Source organism: Mus caroli, unplaced genomic scaffold, assembly GCF_978045245.1.
Source record: "Mus caroli unplaced genomic scaffold, Mus_caroli_1 scaffold_2, whole genome shotgun sequence".
NCBI classification, from domain to species: domain Eukaryota; kingdom Metazoa; phylum Chordata; class Mammalia; order Rodentia; family Muridae; genus Mus; species Mus caroli.
This window is the reverse complement of record NW_028227257.1, coordinates 164,611,331-164,631,381: the sequence shown is the minus strand read 5'-3', so window position 1 is coordinate 164,631,381 and position 20,051 is coordinate 164,611,331. Positions and strand designations below refer to the sequence as shown.

The 20,051-nt window shown below is 38.3% G+C and overlaps 1 protein-coding gene across 1 annotated transcript in view; it reads left to right on the top strand.

The window, feature by feature from the left end:
• Window positions 1–20,051, top strand: part of Malrd1 (MAM and LDL receptor class A domain containing 1) — a 745,053-nt gene that overhangs the window by 701,790 nt on the left and 23,212 nt on the right. The window contains exons 36-37 of the mRNA XM_021156265.2: window positions 1,816–1,895; window positions 1,986–2,082. Coding sequence (XP_021011924.1) covers window positions 1,816–1,895; window positions 1,986–2,082 — 177 coding nt within the window. The remainder of the gene's footprint in view (window positions 1–1,815; window positions 1,896–1,985; window positions 2,083–20,051) is intronic.

The following is a 20,051-nucleotide window of genomic DNA, read 5'->3' as shown; positions in this document are numbered from 1 at the left end:
CTGTCCATTATCAAAGGAAGTCAGAACAAAAACTTAAACAGGTCAGGAAGACAGAAGCCATAGAGGAGTATTGCTTACTGGCTTGCTCAGTCTGCTTTTGGAAGGAACCTGGGACCTGCAGCCTAAATGTGGCCTCAGTCGCAATCGGCTAGGCCCTCCCATATCTATCATTATCAATGCGCTACAGGCTTGTTTACAGCCCATCTTAAGGAGGCATTTTCTCAGCTGAGGCTCTCTCTTCTCTTGTGTTAAGTTGACATAAAACTAGCCAGCATAGTAAGCAATGCTTCTGACACACAGGTTTAAATGCACATATTCAAAAGTTAATTTTAAACTTATTTTGTAGCACATTCCATGAATTTGCAGGACATCTAGCAGAAATCTTTTGCATTGTTTCTACTAAATAAGAACATGGATATTAACTTCCATGCTCATTTGGGGACTCATTATGCCAGGAAAAATTGCTTAGAAATAAAAATGTTCTTCTGGGCATGATGGCACTGGCCTTTAATCCTAACACTTGAGAGACAAAGGCAGGTGGATTTCTGTGAGATCAAATCCAGCAAGGTCTAAATAATGAATTACAGATCAGTCAGTGCTAGAGAGAGAGAGGGAAAGAAAGAGAGAGAGAGAAACCCTGTCATAAACAAATGGACAAACATGTCCCTTAGACAAGCAATCTGCTTGCAGACTGTGGTGTTCTGAGGATAATCTATTCCACTATTCCAGTGTGAACAGTTTTACCATTTCTGAATAAAGTAAATGACAGCAGTGTGGTTAATCTGCACATTTTTTGCTAAAGTACAACTGATATTAATATAAAGTAATTGTGAATCTAAGTGATTAAAGAAACACCCCCTTGTGATGATAAATACATTTGTATTCTGCTTTATCTGTATGCTAATGTATACATTGAATTGATGCATTAGTTACTGCACAGAACTCAGCCACTTCACTGACAAATACATGAGTGCTGGAGAGGGAGTTGGATGGTCACATGTTTGCCTTTTAAGCATGAGGAGCCCTATACACCATCTTTAAAAAGTGAAGCTTGGAGCACTTGGACTCCCAGCCCTAAGGAAGCAGAGGCCCATGGATCCTGAGTTTTCCCAGTCCTCCACCTGAGCTTCCATATCAAGTTTCTGGTCTGTGAGAGATTCTATTTCAAAATTAGATGAATGGCACCAGAGGAATACACAAAGTTGTCTACCTGCGCCATGCTTATATGAAGACATGCACACATAAAGATAGATGGACACCAAGTATAAGTACTTTTGAATTTGAGACAAATGAGAAATCATTTCAAATAATAATGGAGCCTAGTGAAAAAATAAAAAAGAGTCAATATTTGAAAATAACAACAAAAAGTGCTGAGTGAAAGACATTATCTGCTTTTCAAAAACCACAAGGGGATAGATTACAACAAAATCTAGTGTATCAAAATATGAACGATAATGTTTCATTTTGGTTTCTAAGCCACTTTTTTTTCTTTTCTTTTTGTTTTGTTTTTTTTTGGAATTTTTGTTTTTGTTTTTTGTTTTTCCAGACAGCGTTTATCTGTATAGCCCTGGCTGTCCTGGAACTCACTTTGTACACCAGGCTGGCCTCGAACTCAGAAATCTGCCTGCCTCTGCCTCCCGAGTACTGAGATTAAAGGCATGCTCCACCAAGCCCAGCTCTAAGCCACTTTTCTTATAGTCCCTTTAGGTCCTGGCATCTCAGTTATGATCAGTGTCACTACAATTCTGCTTAACTTTTCTTCTTCTGTTTTGTTTTTATTTTATTTTCAAATCTCATATGATTTTTCTTTTCCAGGTGTGTACAAGGATGGACAGGGAATCGATGCCACATCAGGTCTAACCTTTCTACTGAGGGTTTTGTGCATACTCAAAATTGTAGGTAACATTATCATTAAACGAACAGCTTGGGATCTTTAAATTTTTTTTTGAATCATGATCATCTTTTTTGTGGGTTTGAAATTCTAGACATATGGACTCTGCTGGGTATCGGATTTGGGTTCCTTCTGACTCATATTGCAGTGGCCATCTTGTGTTGCCTTGGCATCAGAAGAAGACCAATGAGGTAAGTCATGCCTTCCCACTCTAAATGGAATGTGAACAGCAGGAAAATTCCTGAAATTACCCCTGCCCTCCTCTCACACTTCCTTTTGGAAGAAGTTCTTATATTTCTGTACTTTGAGGTTTCTTTTCTTACTTACAATAAGAAAAATAGGACATCATTCAAGCCTCAAAATATCTAGTTATGTTATATCATGATGGTATCCAGAGATGGTCACAGATTTGAGAGAAGATCCCTTTCTAGCTTACACAGAGAGACTATCTTCTCAGCACCTCTGTTTCAGGCCAAAACTTCCATTCTCCAAGAAACAACACATAGACCAGAGGCTAAGATCTGCTGGACTGAAAAGCTGAATTCATGCCTAACTTAGAGCCTCTTCAAATGCACAGAGCTGTTAAAAACACTTTGAATTTGCAACACAGGTCACATTTTCCCATCCCTGGGGTAAACTACAGGTCATACAAATAGTAAAAGGAGCTGACTTCCAGAAACTCATCAAGATAAGGACTTCCCTAAGAAGGCATGACATTTTAAAAGATATGTCATGTTCTGTATGCCTGACTTAGTGGTCACTTAGACATGTGACACAAAGATATCTCAGAGCAATGAATGACAAGATATTTTCCTTAAATTATTCCTTTGACTTGCTTGATGAGACACTCTAAGTTCTCCAACTCTAATCATAAACTCCAATCATATTAGTTAGCAAATACTCATATCCGTGTCATGAAGTAAGGGGAATATGGTTTAAAATATGGTATGCCATATGAAAAAAAGTACATTTTAAATGCAGTCCCATCAATAGGTTTGTATTCATGAAGCAATTTTCAATTGTTTTCTGTGCCTTAAAAATAAACGGGGCAATATTTGTAGACAGGTATTAATATAGAGCAGTTTAGACTTAAGAGCTTTTAACATAAAGGAGAGACAGACTCACAAGCCCTAAGTGAAACATTGGTTGTGTGTAAGAATATATATGTACATAATAAGTTGAGATTCTCCCGTTGTATCTATGTGGTGATAGTGTCAAGCCTGGCAAACCAGAAGCCTGAACAGCTGGGTGGCAAACTGGAATTTCAAGTCAGAGTTGAAGGCACAGCCTTGAATCCACAATCCATAGCACAGGCCAACAGGCTGGAAACTCTGGTTTTCCAAGTTGTCTTAAGAGAGGTGTTGTCCTTCTCCTCCTCCTCTTCCTCCTCCTCCTCTCCCCCTCTTCCTCCTTCTCCTCCTCCTTTGAGGGATACCCACACTGTGGGTAAGTAAGTTTAAAAAAAAGTTCCTTTATTTGAATTAAAGTAAACCCACTTTACTTAAAGTCAATTGACAGTATATTTTGGCCAAGTTTAAACAAATGCTTTCATAGAAACATCCAGGTCATTTTTTTAAGCAAAGGACTGGCAGTACCTGACCACAGTGACACATGAAGCTAATGACTGTAGTGCATAAAGCAGTTGTCACTTAGCACAGTCCTAAATTCTCACGTTCTCCAGATCATTTCATACAGTCTATAACTTAAGGCTACTTAAAATTTTTGCAAGTACATTTTGGTGGCCCTATGCCACAGTATGACAGTCACCTGTCCTTTGCCGTGCCTGTTTTTGTATGTTTTGTGGTGTGTGTGTGTGTGTGTGTGTGTGTGTGTGTGTGTATGTGTGTGTGTGTGTGTGTTCTTATGGGAATGTGTACATGTGTGTACAGATACATGCATCTGTGTAAATGACATAAGTCAGTGTGGGATGCTTTCTTCAATTATTCTCTGCCTCATTATTGAGATGGCATCTCTCACTGAACCTGGGCTTATCTGACAATTTTAAGTGAGTCTGTTGTCTCCCCACATATCATACCAGCCACTTCATATAGGGATTAACAGCATATGCTTAATTGCCAGTATATTACAAGGGATCTGAACTCTGGTCCTTAAGCTTGCACCAAGGCACTCCACTGACTTAGCCAGCCCCCCTTCCATTACTTTGAGTTTTTCACCCACCCTTTTCATTTGCTTTTCACCTCCATCCTTTGTTAAAGTCAACTTCTATTTTCTGACCCATCTTATTTTAATTTTCCCTCTGTTTTTAAAAGGCATTTAGTATTTAAAAGGAATCACACACACAAAACAAATCATTTCTGTACACAGATGAAAGCCAAATATCTGGTTATGAAGGCCATAACCAGAAAAAAAATCCACAGACAAACAAAACCCAAAATAACTGAGTTATAGTAACCCTCAGGCAGTAGAAGGCACCTCCCTACCTCCCATAGTCTCCTAAGACCCAGCTTCTGTCTCCAACATGAAATCAAATCTAACAAAAGAGGATGGTGCTGTTTCAGATCTAAACTCAGAGATTCACCACCCCACCCCACCCCCGCCCCGAAGCTGGAAGCCAGGCTTAGATGTTAAGGCTACACCAAGAAAGGGCTGGGGAGAGGAGGTGGTTACTATGGCTTCAAAGAAGATTCAGTTCAGTGTTAAAACAGGAAAAACAGACACAAAGTTAGGGTCATGATATGTGATGATGGGTCGAGATCTGAAAGGTGGACTAAGAAGAAAGGTAGTTGAGAGAATATGGATGAAGTGAAAGATTTGTCAATCAGATGGCCAAATATAACAGAAAAACATATTCAAGGTTTTTTTTCTTTTGTTCCTTTGTTTGTGGCTATCTTTGTGACACACCAGACTTTGCACATTCTAGGGTGCAGGCATTCCCCAACCCTTTTGTGTTTGGTTTCTTCCTGCTTTTAATTATTTATTTTTTTAAATTCACATTCAAAGTAGAAAGTTTGCGTAGTTTATGTTGGCATCACTCCCCTCTCCCAGACCGCCTTCCTGATCCTTGATTAGACATGTTACACCCTAGTATCTTCCCTTCCACTTTCAGGTCACATGTATTTTGTATGTCTACTTTTCCCCCAAAGCATAAATTTCCTCATATCCTGGGCATCAGCCCCTTTCTGGCTTCTGGTTTCATGGCGTCTTAACAAAATTATGCCCACATAAATAAAACACACATGAAAATTAGAAACTTTTTTCTTATAGAAAGAACATATGTTGTTTGTCTCTTTGAGCCTGGGTTACTTCACTTATTTTAATATTTTCCAATATGTTTCAAGATTTCCACATTTCCTTGATTCAACTGCCTTGAATGGTAGAGTAGGCATGTCCTTCTTCCTTCAGAGCTCCATGTACATCCTTCCAGAAGCTGGGCACTGGGTTGAAAAGGCTGGCCTCTTGTGATAGAGCAAGGCCAACCTCTTTATTGGAGTATCTACATTTCTGTGCAGGAACCTTCAAATAAGTCCTTCTGTTTTTTGGGGTTTTTTTTTCCAATTTTCCATTCTCTTCCTTGTCTGTATGTTCCCTATTTCTGATTTCCAAAACTTACCCCAGACTCTCAGGGGATGGACTTTGCCTTTAGCAATCCTTCCTTCACCCATGCTAGACATTTGACTGGCTTGATGTTATACAGGTATGGTCCTTTCAACCACAGCTTCTGTGGGGTGTGTGTTTAATGCTATGCCATGTCTCAAGAAGACTGTCACAGCAGTCACCTACTACCCATACTTACTTCAATCTTCCAGTCCTGCTATCAGAATGAGTAGTAAATCTTGTGTGAGAAATATGACATAGACAGCTGACTGGGACCAACTGAGCACTCCACAGTCTCTTACTCTCTACACTTTTATTAGTTGCATATCTTTGTATTAATTGTCATTTAATTTAAAATGAAACTACTCTGATGAAGACTGAAAGCTGCTCTAATATATAGGCTAATATATGAGTACTTAGGGAAGATAAATGGGCAGTTTAATACTATGTCCCATACCAAACCAATAGTAGTAGATTCTGCTCTAGAGTCTGTGACCTAAACTCAACCAAGGATTTGAGTGTACTTAGCAGTGTTCTGTCTTAATTACCTTAAATGTGGTTGACAGTGCCTGTCCTTAGCATCTTAAGCTATCAGAAAACAAAAGCACATTTCCAAGGTTGACTCCCTTGAAGTTACTGATCAATGAGGCCTCAGTGTATCCCAATATAAGCTATATCATTTTGTCTTAATTATCCACCAGAACTTGTAAGTAAGGTTGTATTGTTGAAGGCATCATATGCTTACTTGAGTCATAGGAAGTAAATAAATAAAGCTGAAACTAACATGGAAGATTCATTCTTACTGGCTTGTTTTCATAATACTGGAAGATGCTATTCACAACACTAATAGGGAATAAAAATATTCAATAGCTTTGACTACCCATGATCCATTTGAATTACAATAACTAACATCCAATTAAGATATGATCCTTGGATGAATAGGCCCATTTTCTGATTGGATTTAAGGCTTGTTCCACAACACCTTATTTCTGAGACAAGATCTCTTACTTACCATGTCTCATCAATTCAGATAGGCTGGCTATACAACAAGCACTAGGAATTCATCTATGTTCTATCCATCTTTTATGTGGGTATTAGGAACCTGAACTCAGATATTCATGTTGGCATGACAGGCACCTTAACAATTTAGACATGACTCCAAGTCCTCATTAAATTATTAAGAAACCTCTACATCTCTGACCCATAATTGTTCCTGTCTAAAAGAATTACAGGGATGGAAATGGAGAGAAGCCTAAAGAAAAGAAGGTCCAGTGACAGGCCCAAAGTGGGATTCAGCTCAAGGGGAGGCCCCAAGACTTGATACTATTACTGAGGCTATGGAGTGTTCACAAAAAGGGACTTCTCATGACAGCCCTCTGAAAGACCCAACAAGCAGCTGAAAGAGTCAGATACAAATATTTGAACCCATCCAATGGGCAGAAGCTGCTGACTCCTGTTGTTGAATTAGGAAAGGCTGAAAGAAGCTGAGGAGAAGGGTGATCCTGTAGGCAGACCAGCAGTCTCAATTAATCTGGACCCTTGAGATCTCAAACCCTGGACCACCAATCAAGCAGCATACACCAGCTGATATGAGGGCCCCAAACACACATACAGTATAGGACTTCCGGATCTGTATTCATTCAGAGATGGTGTACCTAACCTTCAAGAGACTGGAGGACCCAGGGAGTTTAGAGGTCAGGTGGGGTGGGGGGTGGGGGGTGGGGGTATCCATATGGAGACAGGGTGGGATAGGGAGGAGGTATGGGATGTGGAGCAGGCAGAGGGTGGATGGGGGGCAGGGAATGGAATATGGAGTGTAAAAAATAAATTATAAGTTAAATTATATTAAAAAAGAAACCTCTATAATATCTAATATTTTATATATTACACTTGTAAAAATAAAAAATTTAGATATCAACTTACAGAGCATGTTTGCCACACAAGCTTGGGTGCCTGAACTTAATTCCCAGAACACACATTAAAAACCCCAGTATGGCAGAGGGTCTGTGCAGTCTTAGAGCTGGAGAGCCAAGGCCAACTACACCCTTAAGCTCCTTGTCCAGTCATCCTTGCCCATATGGCAGGTTTGGACTAGTGACAGAGATAAGCTACTCAATACTATTTGGTTTTGGTATCATGCCAATATGGTCTTTCATCCTGTCAATATTAGTCACTCAAGACACTGTCCTCTACTATTCTGTTATAGAACTCATTAAATTTTTCATAACAACTATTTCCACATTATAGTCCATGTATTTATGTTCTAGCATATAACATTGCATGCATAAATGGTACCCAATATGTGATAAAAGATAATTGCTTATGCTTTATTAAGTGATACCACCACTACCACAAAAAAATAAAATAAAATAAAATCCTAGATCCAAAGATATTCCTATAAAATTTCACGAGGTTTTTTTTGCCCTAAAGTCATCTGAAATATCTTGAAAAAAAATTAAGAAAAATAACAATGGCTTACTTGAAAGTAGTGCCAAAATCTAGTGTATACGAAAATTAATTTGAACAAGAAAATATCACCCTCTACAGGTAAACCTTGATTTAAGATTTTTATTAAATTTATAAGGAGAACCTGTGGCACAAGAGACCCTTCAGTAACTTGAAAGAAAATTTAATTAATTTCTTTTAAAATACAGTATGAAGACTCTGTACTCAGACAATGCTGAGGGTAGGAAAATGGCCAAGTTCCTGTTAGAGAGTTCATTTCCTGGAGTTTGTTATGGTTTCTATGAACTTTGTATTATCTACTTAACACTTTGATTGCATGGGGAAAAAAGCAGAACTAGCTATCTTAATCAAAATGAAGAATTAATGCAAGATCCGGGGTGTTTGCTGGAGCTCAAGGATAAAAATAAATGAGGTGGAGTATCCACAATACTGGACCAAGTAGAACTTCTCATTACCTTTCAGCCCTGCCTCTTTGTCTTTTCCAGCTTTGTGATTCTCTCTCCAGATATATGTCTTCTCTCCTCTATGCAGTAATAAACTATTCAGTAGAGGATGAATGCTATTTATTTGTTTTTTCCCCAAACATATAAAGAGATGACATCTTTCTCTCCTGGCCCAAAGTAAACTTTCCAAATTAAAACCTTGTGATTACCATCTTGAGTCACACTCCCATACCTGGTCAAATCACATATGGGTGAGATTTGGGACATGCCAATAACATAGATACTATACTGACTGGTTCTGTGTGTCAACTTGATACAAGCTGGAGTTATCACAGAGAAAGGAGCCTCCCTTGAGGAAATGCCTCAATGAGATCCAGCTGTAAGGCATTTTCTCAATTAGTGATCAAGGGGCAGGGCCCATTGTGGGTGGTACCACCCCTGGGCTGGAAGTCCTCTGTTCTATGAGAAAGCAAGCTGAGCAAGCCAGGGGAAGCAAGCCAGTAACATCCCTCCATGGCCTCTGCATCAGCTCCTGCTTTCTGACCTGCTTGAGTTCCAGTCCTGATTTTCTTTGGTGATGAACAGCAGTATGTAAGTGTAAGCTGAATAAACCCTTCCCTCCCCAACTTGCTTCTTGGTCATCATGTTTTGTGCAGGAATAGAAACCCTGACCCAGACATACACTTTCCACACAGAGCAGCCAAGGTCCAATGGTAGTGGGATTGGTCAAGATAGTAGTCACCAGGACTTCAATAATAGTTTGTACATCAGAACTGTCTCAGCAGGTAAAATTATTTGCCCCAGAAACTTGATCACTTGAATTTGATGCCCAATTACATGCTGGTAGGAGAGAATTGTCTCCTGAAGTAATTAAAAAGTGGTTCACAGTAAGAGAAAATAGATACCAGTATCAAATGTGTAACAATAGATCAAGATCAAAAGGCACAAGTACATAATAGGTTATTGGCTCTTTCTTTTGCTATAGCCAGATTATACCCACTCTTTTTCTATTTTAGACTGTATCACCTTTACTTGGGAAAATCTGGTAAAAATCTAATAATAGTTATCTCAGAGCACATAACTCAGAAATACTGTGCAAATTTAATAAACAAAGAGAATTTGAAAGTAAACTTATCTCATTTATTTATAGGTGAAAATAAATAAATCTATGGAAGTCGTTAAAAAGTTTAGATATGAAATATTTCTAAAAATTTTACAGGATTCTAATTAGCTAAATGTAAAGCTTATTATCCCAGATCAAAGTGCAGTAGATTCCCATGAGACCATTCTGTCTTCCTCGAAGATGGCTGCCAATGCCCTGTGTCCTCAGATGGCTGGTATTAGAAAGTCAAGTATCTCTTCTTCTTCTTCTTCTTCTTCTTCTTCTTCTTCTTCTTCTTCTTCTTCTTCTTCTTCTTCTTCTAAGAAGGTCCTAATCACTTAATTTAAGGAGGTTCCATTATAATGACCTCACATAAGCCTAATTATTTCCCAATCCCCTCTTTTTAAGGGCAACAGCTTCAGCATGTAAATTAGAAGGTTTGAAACATTCAGCATATAACACCATGTGCAACAACAGAAGAACTGCTGGGTAGGAACGTGATCTTAGACAAGTCTCATAACTCAAATGCAGAAGTATTCATTGACAGTTCGCAGGGCTGGAGAGATGTTCTACCATTAAGAGGACTTGTTTGATGCTGTTGAATGTAATGATAGGATATAGGTCCAAATCCAAGAAGAGAATTCTGTCAGTTTACATTTCATATAACCAAAGAAGTAGGTACACTCAGGAACCCTTCCCTGGAACAGCTATGCTTGAATTAGCCCACTAATGATACTGACAGTTCTTTTAGATTCTTGCATAACTGGCACAGGTTATAAAATAAATATCTATCCCTGTTATATTAAACTTTCTTTGCCATACCTGTTCCCAGCACAAACACTTTGTATCCTAATGTGAATTTTTGAATGAAGAAATTCAGCTGACATTCAAGCCTGAGATTACCAGATAGGCCTAACCTGGAGCCAGAAATGAATATTTATTCTGACCAAAACCAAAAACTCACTTATTCTCTGCCTCAAGTCATTCAGTACCTTTGGTAGCTATAGTCTCATGTGAGTTTGTTCAGGTCCCATGAATGAATTATCCTTAGCCACCAGAATGCCACAGGTACAATGGGCACGGTTATAATTCTTGGGAAACCTTTTCTCTCTTGAACAGTTCACAATTGCATTCACTCATAAGAAACAAAGGCCATTTCCACATTCTGAAGTCATGGGGGGAAAACCTGCCAAATCTCTGGCATCTGTGCCTGTCTTGGTCATTCTCAAATAAGCCTATTCAAAATTAGTTTTCCAATAGAGAACAGGGTTTAGAAAAACATGATTGGGCTATAAATGAACTTTCTTTTAGTTCCCCCTTCCTCTTTGCTTCTCCCTATTTAAAGAGATAGTTAAGTATTCTGTTCCTTAATTCTAACTTTAGCTTTCTTTCTTGAACAATGGAAGAAAAGATGTAATATAAATGTCCCTAAAGAAAGAAAACATGTTCTCCCAGCTTATAAAATGTTCTTGTTTTCTACCCTATTTAAGGAGAGAAGTGTGTGTGTGTGTGTGGGGGGGGGTACCAAAGGCAAGTCTTCATAATGGTACAATCTTGGAAGCTGGCAATCCAAATGCATGCATGAAGAGGGCTATAAAGAGGAGGTAACATTTGTGTTCAGATCTGGAGGAAGATAAAATCTTGTTGAGTTAAAAAAGAAGACAAGAAAATATAGAAAGTTGTGGGATCCAAAATGGCACAACAGGTTGTAGCATGTGGGAAGGTAACTGAATAAATTACTCTTTAAAATGTATGTGGTAGAGGCATTAAAGTGTTTGAACGCCTACTAAAGAGAATTCAATTTAATATGATTTTTAAAAGGAAAAAAGCAATACTATCTTCTGTTTTTTCTAAAAGGTCTACTTTCCAGTCCCAAATGGGGTAGATTTGTTGTTATTTTGTCTTTTTTTAGTTTTGTTTTGTTTTGTTTTTTATCTAGAGCCCAACCCCTGTAGATTTCACTAAGGAATGCCTGTCACCTGCAATTACATTGTGAGGGGTTAATTGATGGCATTTGAGGGGAGGCCAGAGAGAGGAAGGTTAGATATTTATAATCTGATAAATCTGTAGGTAGATCCCCACCCCCAGTATACAATCACTGCTGTGTCTGATTTCCATTAGTACATTATTCGTTCTCCCTCTTGCTTCAGTGGTGATAGGCCTAGTTTTCCCAGCTCAGAATCCTGCACCATTCCTCACAGTTTCTTTTTATTCTGGGGGCCACACCATTGTGTAGGCCACGTTTTACCAAGCAAATTTATTTTTCCAATTTGAGTATGCCAGCCATTCCCCACTAGGACTCTGCCTAACACAATTCAGGAAACTGTACTAAGTAAATAAATGCCAAGATCATGTCTGTGTTTTTAAAAGAACAACGAAAGAACAGTGTAAGAATAGATTGTGAGAGCTTAAGAAGAGGGCTGGTGAAGTTCAGAGGGTTTATTTAATTCAGGGAGTGTGGACAGATAAGAATGAGAGCAGATTGCAGATGATAAGCCTTAGTAGATAGCACGGCTAACAGTGTTGATGAGACCATTCCCAAATCAGGAAGAAGGCAAGCTTGGGCAATAGAGAAAGAAACTATTTTGATATTTGACATTTTCTTATAACAAATGATGAAACTGGACTATCTTATCATGTATAAAATATCCTCAAAATGTAGGCTACAGTTGCATGATTTTTATAATTTTTTTCTAAAGGAGTTAATATTATTATTTTTATTTAGTTATCTCCTGAGCAATATGACTCATAAGATCATAGATTTGATATTCATCTTACAACATTTTCTAGTATACTTTAGTATAAAATAAAATCATGTAGTTATAATGTTCGTGTTGCTTAAATTAACCTTTCATATAACTGGTGTTACAACAGTGACAAAGTGGGAAATTATAAATTAAATCATTTTAAACTTCCCTTCTCACTTTGAAATTGCCTGGCTTAAATCAGATATTAAGCTTAGCTCTTTGGGGGGCCCAAGTATTCCCTAGTTGACATTTAACTGCATTAAGCCTTTCAACTCTTGAAGTGCCTTTCATTTGACTGAGTATTGTCCTACTTTTAACTTTGCTCTGTGAGTTCCTAAAAGAGGTATGCTATGTTGAAAAAAAAAATCCAAGTTACAAATTAGGGTTAGTTAAGATACCTGGAAATTTCTCCTGTGTGGCCTAAATTTTGTTCTTAATTAGATGACCCTTACAAACATCTAGGACTCAATTGTTTTAGTTCTGTTTCCTGACAAAACTTTAGGCAGAAAAAGCAGTAAAATAATTTTTGAAGGTCTTGTATCTTGCTTACAAAATACAAATATTTATGGAAAATTGTTAGGGTAATTTTAAAATACAAATAAAAATAAAAAAAGGTAGAACATAAAGATTTGCCAAAAAACAAAACAAAACAAATCAGAAGCCAAAATATCAGCAGCTGCATCAATAACCACAAAAACAATTAAGTCTTGTGACCTGGGTTCTATAAGTAAGACCAAGGTATAGGATGGGTAGTGAGCATGGAGGACTAACTGATCAAGTGCAGACATAATAGTTTTCCTGAAACCTGGGGCAAAAAATATGCAGAATTCTTCCATTTAATACTTTTTTCACTGTAAAAATAAAACATGAAAAGTGAACACATTTCGCAAGGCCAAATTCAAAAGTGGTATCCTCTGCCATCATTCTCAGCGTACCATGGGATAAAGAAACCACTGTCCTTAAGTACAATTTTATTTGGTTCATTGACTTCTTTCTATTTCTACTGTAACCAATCCCAACCATCATAATAGTTTAATCTTCCACATACCAATATTTATACCTCTAGCAATTGGCAAGAGGATTCATCCCATCAAATGTATATTAGGTCTAATTTTTATCCTGTTTCTTCTTGGCTAATGAAGACCAGATTTTATATTATAAATGGTGCACTTCCTCTAAAATTTAACCATCTAATATCTCCAGCTGATGATTGAAAAGGCCTTGATATCCTTGTGTTCCTGAAGAATTTTCTTTAAACTTGACTGACTTTCATTCTATTGTATGGAAGCCAAAATAACACCTAAAGGACTTCCAGATGATGTTTACCTCTGTGGCTTTTGACAAAGCCATTCCTGTGGTCAGTGGTGAGCTTCAAGCTAAATTCTCGATTAGAATTGTAACTGCTAGAATTTTAATGAAGGAAGTTTAAAAATAGAAGTCCAAAACATTCATAATCTATGAAAAGAACTGAGCAATAATTGGCATTTTAGGAAGACAGAAAATCAGCTGAATGTTTTGGTATGAGTAATATAGTCCTCACACTTAACTATTTAATTCAGAAAGTCACATATGTGACAGATTTTGCCCTGAGGTTACACTGGCATCTGACAACTTAATTACTACTCTTATTTATAAAAATAATATCATTCCTTTTTTATTTTCCTCAAATCAAAAGGTCATTTGTAAAACATTTTATGATGAAGACTTTTCATGAGTATAAGATAAATTTATAAAACAAAATAGAAATTTTACATTATTTCAAAATGACTTTATATTTTTACTCCCTATCTCACATTTGTTTAAACAATTTTCCAATCATTTAAGATATTATTTGACCAGATATAATCATTCTGATACCAGCATAGAATAATCTAAGCTTTACAGTGTATACTCATATTAGTATATTATTAATATCTACAATGTTTATTATTATTATTTCTTGTGGGAACTAAAGGGGTAGGGGGAAAGAGGGGGAGGAAGGATAGCCCACATCTGGCCAGAGTTCCTCCTGTTATCTGGGCAGGTGGACATGGGAGGGCTGCCAGATGCTTTCCAGTCAGCCCCAGGTGGACATCTAAGCCACTGACACCACTTGATTGGGGGAGGGGGAGTAGACAAGGGACAGCCCCTGAAACAGGGGGCCCCTGAGCAATACCCTGTAGCCTTGGGGTTATGGGAAAGAAGGCTGAGGGAGAGAGGTTCCCACACAGGCAAAAGTCTGCACAGCAGGCCTTGATGAGCAGAGACTGTCTATGGTTTTAGAGCTTTATTGTAGAAAGGCAGGGAGAAAGGGAGAAGGTAAAAGAGAGAGAGACCGTCCTTCCTGTCTGCGCCAGCACCAGGTCACCTTGGGCGATGAATCGGCTGACACCCCCACAGTCCCCAGAGGACTCTCCACTAGATCTTAGGATCACTGGTTAGTGGAACACAACATCTGTTCCAATCCAATTGTGACAGGCCTGTGACAGCAGGAACAAGGACAACAGAGTCCTTCGTAACCAGAGGCATGGGTTCCTTCTGATCAGTTCTGGTTTACCATGGTTTCTAACAGACCAGACAGCTCCATGGTCCCCAGAGGAAGTGCCACTTCCAGGCACAGTAACATGCCCAGGATCTTAGGATTCCAGGATCCCAGGATAACAGGAGCTGGGTCACACCAGAATTTCAGGGTCTCAGAGGAAGCTTGACTGCCAATAACTCTGACACATCCAGAATCTTAGGTTCACAGGAGCCCACAATCAAAGGATCACATAGAAATCTGGACTCTGAGGAGTCCTGAATCAACTGGGATTATAGGAAGGATAGGCTCCAATCAGATATATTGAGGGCAGCAAGCACTTGAGATAATCAGATGGTAAGAGGCAAGCATAAGAACAGACCCAAATATAGCTGTCTCTTGTGAGACAGCAAACACAGGAGTGGATGCTCACAGTCAGCTATTGGATGTATCACAGGGCTCCCAATGGAGAAGCTAGAGAAAGTACCCAAGGAGCTAAAGGGATCTGCAACCCTATAGTTGGAACAACATGATGAACTAACCAGTACCCCGGAGCTCTTGTCTCTAGCTGCATATGTATCGAAAGATGGCCTAGTCGGCCATCACTGGAAAGAGAGGCCCATTGGACTTGCAAACTTTATATGCCCCAATATAGGGGAATGCCAGGGCCAAAAGAATGGGAATGGGTGGGTAGGGAAGTGGGGGGCACTATGGGGGACTTTTGGGATAGCATTGGAAATGTAATTGAGGAAAATATGTAATAAAAAATATTAAAAATTTAAAAAAAAAAAGAACAGAAGCAACAGAAACCAAGGTTACTTGGCATCATCAGAACCAAACTCTCCCACCTGAGCAAGTCCTGGATACACCATCACACAAGAATGATCTAAAGTCACTTCTCATGATGATGATGATGGAGAACTTTAAGAAGGAAATACAGGAAAACACAGGTAAACAGCTAGAAGCCTTTAAAGAGGAAACACAAAAATCCCTTAGAGAGTTACAGGAAAACACTAACAAACAGGTGATGGAATTGAACAAAAGCATCCAAGATCTAAAAATGGAAGTAGAAACAATAAAGAAACAACAAAGGGAGACAACTCTAGAGATAGAAACCATAGTAAAGAAATCAGGAAACATACATGCAAGTATCAGCAAAGGAATACAAGAGATGGAAGAGAGAATCTCTGGTGCAGAAGATTCCATAGGAAACATGGATACAACAATCAAAGAAAATGCAAAATGTAAAAAGATCCTAACTGAAAACACCCAAGAAATCCAGGACACAATGAGACCAAACCTAGAGATAATAGGTATAGATGAAAATGAAGATTTTCAACTTGAAGGAACAGTAAATATGTTCAACAAAATTATAGAATCAAACTTCCTGAACCTAAAGAAAGAGATTCCCATGAACATACAAGAAGCCTACAGAACTCCAAATAGATTGGACCAGAAAAGAAATTCCTCCTGACACATAATAATCAGAAAAACAAATGCACTAAATAAAAACAGAATATTAAAAGAAGTAAGGGAAAAGGAAAAAGTAACATAAAGGCAGGCCTATTAGAATTACACCAGACTTCTCACCAGAGACTATGAAAGCCAGAAGATCCTGGACAGATGTTATACAAACCCTAAGAGAACACAAATGCCAGCCCAGGCTATTATACCCAGCAAAACTCTCAATTACCATAGATGGAGAAACCAAAGTATTCCATGACAAAATCAAATTCACACAATATCTTTCCACGAATCCAGCCCTTCAAAGGATAATAAAGGAAAAACACCAATATAAGGACAGAAACTACACCCTAGAAAAAGCAAGAAAGTAATCATTCAACAAACCTAAAAGAAGACAGCCACAAGAACAGAATCCCAACTCTAACAACAAAAATAACATGAAGCAACAATTACTTTTCCTTAATATCTCTTAATAACAACTGACTCAATTCCCCAATAAAAAGACATAGACTGGCTACACAAACAGGACCCAACATTTTGCTGCTTACAGGAAACCCATCTCAGGGAAAAAGAAAGACACTACCTCAGAGTGAAAGGCTGAAAAACAATTTTCCAAGCAAACAGTCTGAAGAAACAAGCTGGAGTAGCCATTCTAATATCATATAAAATCGACTTCCAACCCAAAGTTATCAAAAAAGTCAAGGAGGGGCACTTCATACTCATCAAAGTTAAAATCTTCCAAGATGAACTCTCAATTCTGAATATCTATGTTCCAAAGGCAAGGGCAGCCACATTCATTAAAGAAACTTTAGTAAAGCTCAAAGCACACATTGCACCTCACACAAAAATAGTGGGAGACTTCAACACCCTACTCTCAACAATGGACAGATCCTGGAAACTAAACAGAGACACAGTAAAGCTAACAGATGTTATGAAACAAATGGATTTAACAAATATCTACAAAACATTTTATCCTAAAACAATAGGATATACCTTCTTCTTGGCACCTCATGGTACCTTCTCCAAAACTGACCATATAATTGTTCACAAAACAGGCCTCAACAGATACTAAAATATTGAAATTGTCACATGCATCCTATCAGATCACCATGGACTAAGGCTGATCTTCAATAACAACATAAATAATACAAAGCCAACATTTACGTGGAAACTAAACAACACTCTCCTCAATGATACCTTGGTCAAGGAGGGTATCATCCTGAGTGAGGTAACCCAATCACAAAAGAACTCACATGATATGCACTCACTGATAAGTGGATATTAGCCCAGAAACTTAGAATACCCAAGATACAATTTGCAAAATGCATGAAACTCAAGAAGAAAGAAGACCAAAGTGTGGACACTTCGCCCCTTCTTAGAACTGGGAACAAAACACCCATGGAAGGAGTTACAGAGACAAAATTTAGAGCTGAGATGAAAGGATGGACCATCCAGAGACTGCCCCACCTGGGGGTCCATGCCATAAACAACCACCAAACCCAGACACTATTGCATACGGCAGCAAGACTTTGCTGAAAGGACCCTGATATAGCTGTCTCTTCTGAGGCTATGCCAGTGCCTGGCAAACACAGAAGTGAATGCTCACAGTCAGCTATTGGATGGAACCCAGGGACCCCAATGGAGGAGCTAGAGAAAGTACCCAAGGAGCTGAAGGGGTCTGCAACCCTATAGGTGGAACAACAATATGAACTAGCCAAGAGCTCTTGTCTCTAGCTACATATGTAGCAGAAGATGGCCTAGTCAGCCATGATTGGGAAGAGAGGCCCCTTGGTCTTGCAAACTTTATATGCCCCAGTAAAGGGGACACACCAGGGCCAAGAAGTGGTAGTTGGTGGGTAGGGAAGCAGGGGTGTGGGGTATAGGGGACTTTCAGGATAGCATTTGAAATGTAAATGAAGAAAATATCTAATAAAAAATTGGAAAATATAAAGACAGAGAGACCTGCCATGGCCAAGAGGAGACAAAGGGGAAAGGGAGAAAGAGAAGAAAGGCTAGAGATTAAGAGGTAGAGAGAGGAAGAGAGTGAGAGGAGAGAAGATTGAAAGGGGAGTAAGATCAAGAGCGTGCCCATGAGAGAGAGAGAGAGAGAGAGAGAGAGAGAGAGAGAGAGAGAGAGAGAGAGAGGGAGAGGGAGAGAGAGAGAGAGAGAGAGAGAGAGAGAGAGAGAGAGAGAGAGAGAGAGAGAGAGAGAGAGAGAGAGAGAGAGGAGGGGCCAAATGGCTCTTTTTATGTTATGGTGCTATCTCTACTATAGCTAGTTTACTTTGACAGGAGCCAGAGTTCCAGGAGATATGAGAGAACTCCTTCCATCCCATGTAGGTGAATTATCACCACCAGGTCCTGGAGTTCCTCCTTAGCTCGACTAGAGACCAGACTGTCTTTGCATAACCCAATGCCCCACAATTTCTCATAACAACAGATAGACTAATATGTATTTGTGATTTAAAAAATGAAGACCATTTTACTCTTTAGGAGCCCCATATTTTAATAGTCATTCTAAATATAACTAATCATGGTTATTGCCATGGCAAAACCCATCAGCTCACTTTCATCTTTTATGGGAAAACAATCACAAAATCAGAACCCACAGAGATTCTAATCAACAATTTATTATAGACCTAATATGTGTTTAATTATGCTAGAAGCTGAGAAGGTAAAAATAATTTGCAAGATTGGGAAGATCAATATGTAAGAGTACTTGAAGGATAAGCATGAGAATCTGAGTTCAAATTTTTAGTGCTTAAAGAGAGGTAATCTTGGTACTTTGTACTTGAGATTCTCAGACTGGTAGAAAGAAGCAGATCCAAGGAGTTTGCTCATTAGCCAGTCTGGTCAAAATGTGAGCTTTAGCGTCAGTGAGAGGCCTTACCTAAAACAAACAAATAAACAAGTAAGGCAGAGAGCAACAGAAGATACTGACAACTTCTTATGTCCCCTGCATGCTCAAATACAGGTGTGTAAACCCACATCCAATATGTATAACATGTATATATTATGTACAAACAATGTACACACCCAAAATTAAATAAATAAATAAATAAAACACATGCTAGTGAGGGAGATTTATGTAAATCAAATTATCCCAATGCTTCAATAAATATATATCCATTGTGTAGAGTTATTTCATAGGATAAACAGGAAGAGCATAAAAAGGTGTAAAAAAAAAGGCATGGTGCTGTAAACATAATGGCAGTATTAAGGGAAGGTTGACTAAGAGTTTGATGAGTACAAGACATCACAGATTAAAATCCATGAGATGATCAATAAAAAGTATCTTGGAAAAACAGAATTCATCTAATAACAGAAGTTACATAGATGGTCAGTGCGAGGCCTCCACAGGTCAAATAAGAAGATAAATGGCTGTAATTAACTGGGAATTCAACGTGCGCAGATCAGTTCAGGGCAATCTATAGATTGCCAATTGTGGACTGCTCTAAGTCTCCTCTGTATGTTTCCTATAACAAAGTGGTTTCATAACTATAAATCATTTTCATTATTCATGTTATAAACAGAAATTAGGTATAGATGTATTTTAACTAAATATATTAATAAATCCAAAATGGCAAATATTTATAGGAAGTTGAGTAGATATAGGATTCATAGTGAAATGAAACCAATTTTCTCAATAGATTTCTCACACACAGTTGTCAACTTGAAATTGTCTGCAGACATTGTGAACAAAGAAACTGCTTGGTAACTAGTGAGGAAAATCATGGAGGCTAATAATTAACTTCAACAGTGCAATCTATTTTCAATCAAACAGATTATATGTCTAAAAAAATCAATAAAGACATTAGAGTGAGTCTTCATATTCAGCAATTTACAAAGAGAAATACTTCATTCTGATGAGAGAAAGCCACACAAT